The 2,959-nt window shown below is 45.7% G+C and overlaps 1 protein-coding gene across 1 annotated transcript in view; it reads left to right on the forward strand.

The window, feature by feature from the left end:
* LOC134466180 (uncharacterized) overlaps positions 1-2,582 on the forward strand; it is a 34,434-nt gene extending 31,852 nt beyond the window's left edge. The window contains exon 14 of the mRNA XM_063220077.1: positions 2,183-2,582. Coding sequence (XP_063076147.1) covers positions 2,183-2,326 — 144 coding nt within the window. The 3' untranslated portion in view covers positions 2,327-2,582. The remainder of the gene's footprint in view (positions 1-2,182) is intronic.
* Positions 2,583-2,959: the final 377 nt, after the last annotated feature.

The raw sequence follows: 2,959 nt of genomic DNA on the forward strand, positions 1-2,959 counted from the left end.
AGTACAGGGGTTCCCAAACTTTGCCATGGCAAGGCCCCCCATATACTGTACCGGTAAGATTCCAGCCAAGGCCCCTTTGACATGGCAAGGCCCCCCGTATGCTGTACCGGTGAGATTCCAGCCCTTTGCCATGGCAAGGCCCCCCATATACTGTACCGGTGAGATTCCCTTTGCCATGGCAAGGCCCCCCATATACTGTACCGGTGAGATTCCCTTTGCCATGGCAAGGCCCCCCATATACTGTACCGGTGAGATTCCAGCCGAGGCCCCTTTGCCATGGCAAGGCCCCCCATATACTGTACCGGTGAGATTCCAGCCGAGGCCCCTTTGCCATGGCAAGGCCCCCCATATACTGTACCGGTAAGATTCCAGCCGAGGCCCCTTTGCCATGGCAAGGCCCCCCATATACTGTACATGGCAAGGCCCCCCATATACTGTACCGGTGAGATTCCCTTTGCCATGGCAAGGCCCCCCATATACTGTACCGGTACTTTGCCATGGCAAGGCCCCCCATATACTGTACCGGTAAGATTCCAGCCGAGGCCCCTTTGCCATTGGCCTGTGTACCCGGTTTCACAACTCGAGGAAGTTGGTGCATTCCTAAACCCATTCAAGTGCTACAGAAAGCATAATAGACATATAAACATTGTAGGCATACAGAAGAAACTGGTTCCAGTAGGATTGTTCAGCTTATTTTTGGCTCATTTGGGCTTCTTAAGTTATTACATTTATTAAATTATTCATTTTATTTTGCTATATTTTTCATGCCAACCTGCCGCAGCCCCCCTGGCATCGCTCCGTGGCCCCCCAGGGGTCCCCTGCCCCCACTTTGAAAACCCCTGGCCTAGTAAACCAGCGCCATCCGCTGGACGCCACATTTTTTTGGCTGCGAGTGGGTCTGGCCTCGCATCGTTGTTGTGGTCTGCCAGGCTTGCCAAGAATCTGGCAAGCCAATCACAACGCAGAGATTTGTTTTGAATCAAAGCGGGCGGGGTTTTGAGGGAATGACGACGAAGCTCGCAACGTTGGGAAAACACATCCACGAGAAAGATTGCGCTGATTGGTCAGAGCACCGTCCTATAGGCACAGGCACGGTTTGAAAGACAACGGGTTGTTCTCATCAACAATCCTCGGATGTACTATTCATCGGGGCCAGACTAAATTACGCATCCAATCTCACATTTAGGCTGGTTTATCAGGCTACAATACTGTATGTACGGTAGTGGTGCTGGATAATGTGAGGCAAAGTTTTACAAAGGAATAGTCAGTGTTTCAGAACCATGTCTTAGGTGCTGTTTCCACGTAGCAGGATATTTTTTTAGCAGGGTATTTTTTTCTCCTGTTCAGGTGTGAACGCAACATGTGGATAAAAAGACATCCTCCATTGTAACAAATGCGTTTCAGCCCCCTAAAGGATATTTTTTTCTCCTGCTATTTTTTTCTTCTGGATTTTAAATATCTGCTAGTGGAAACGGGAGGCCAAAACCAATGCAAAACCAATGCAACCAGGAGAAAAAAATATCCACATATAAAAATATCTAGCTACGTGGAAACAGCACCTTAGCCAGTAACACACATCGATGTGGAACTCACAAATCCTGTTTTTAAAATGTAATGTCCTTAATCAATGTTTTCCTATTTTGTGAGACAGTGATGTGAGGCCAAATTTTGGGAATGTGGTTTCCTGATCACTGATCGTAAGTCTTCATTTCTTTAACCCTCTGAGGTCTGAGTGCTCTTCAGAGGGCAATATGTCTCCAAAAACAAATCTGTAACTCTGTGAGTTTTTGTCATTGAAACATATGTCACACCATTAGAAACCTCAGACCTTCCAGGTTCCAAATATATATATATGAAATGAAAATACTTGAAAATGTCAGGGTGCTGCAAGCAGCCTAAAAGCCTCTGAAAAGCCTTAGACCTCAGAGGGTTAACCCATTATGAACAAGGTTTGAGTCCTAGGCTTCTCTTGTTAAAGGAGCACTATGTCACTTTTCCGGAGCAGAGGACTCGTATAGTATGCAAATGAAGATGTCTGCTTCCTCTGCATACATTTTCGTGATATGCCTCAATCCCATTGCACATAATGTACGATTGTATATATGCAGTGAAAATCCATTCTGTTTCTATATTCTAATCTATTCTATTCTATTCTATTCTATTCTATTCTATTGTATCTCAGGTTCTTCAGGCCAATCAAACAACCTTCGATCGGGTGACGTGTCTCGTGGACATGGTGTGGAACAAGGGAGAGCATGCTTGCAGGATATTCATCGATCTGCTCAAAGAAAATGAACCCGGACTGTGTAACGAGCTCGGCCTGTGAACTCTTTAGAGTGTCTAACTGTGTTTTCAGACCTCACATGTCAACAGCTGGAACCCAGTCTGTGTAACAAGCTCAACCTGTGAACTCTTTGAAGTGCCTAACTGAAAAACTCACCAAAAACCAGAACATACCTGTACAACTTGACAACAACAGAGAGAACAAGGTGTTGACATTGCACTTAGCTGCTGCTGCTTTTTCCCAACGCAACTTACAGTTATTTTTAAGTATAGGGTATTGGTTACAGTCCCTGGAGCAGTGTGGCATTAGATAGCCTGCTCAAGGGTACCTTAGCCATGGAGGGTGGTAGGGAGTGTAAGGATGGGATTCGAACCCACAACCCTCTGGTCTAAAGCCCATCTCCTTAACCACTATGCCACAGCTGCCATGTAACATTTACATATTCAGTTAGGGCAGGGTTTCCCAAAGTGGGGTGTGTGCACCCCTGGGGGTGCGCGGCCTGCCATAAGGGGGTGCATGAGCTGAATAGAGCAATGGCTGATATGTGTGTTTTTTATAGCCTACATAATTCATGAACATTATGTAGTTTTTAATTGTTTGGTGAATTGTATGCTTGAAGGGTCCATCTGAAGTGTAATTTATAACTCCTAGACTTGGAATAATGGCAGAAATAAC

This window comes from Engraulis encrasicolus, chromosome 16 (assembly GCF_034702125.1).
Source record: "Engraulis encrasicolus isolate BLACKSEA-1 chromosome 16, IST_EnEncr_1.0, whole genome shotgun sequence".
NCBI classification, from domain to species: domain Eukaryota; kingdom Metazoa; phylum Chordata; class Actinopteri; order Clupeiformes; family Engraulidae; genus Engraulis; species Engraulis encrasicolus.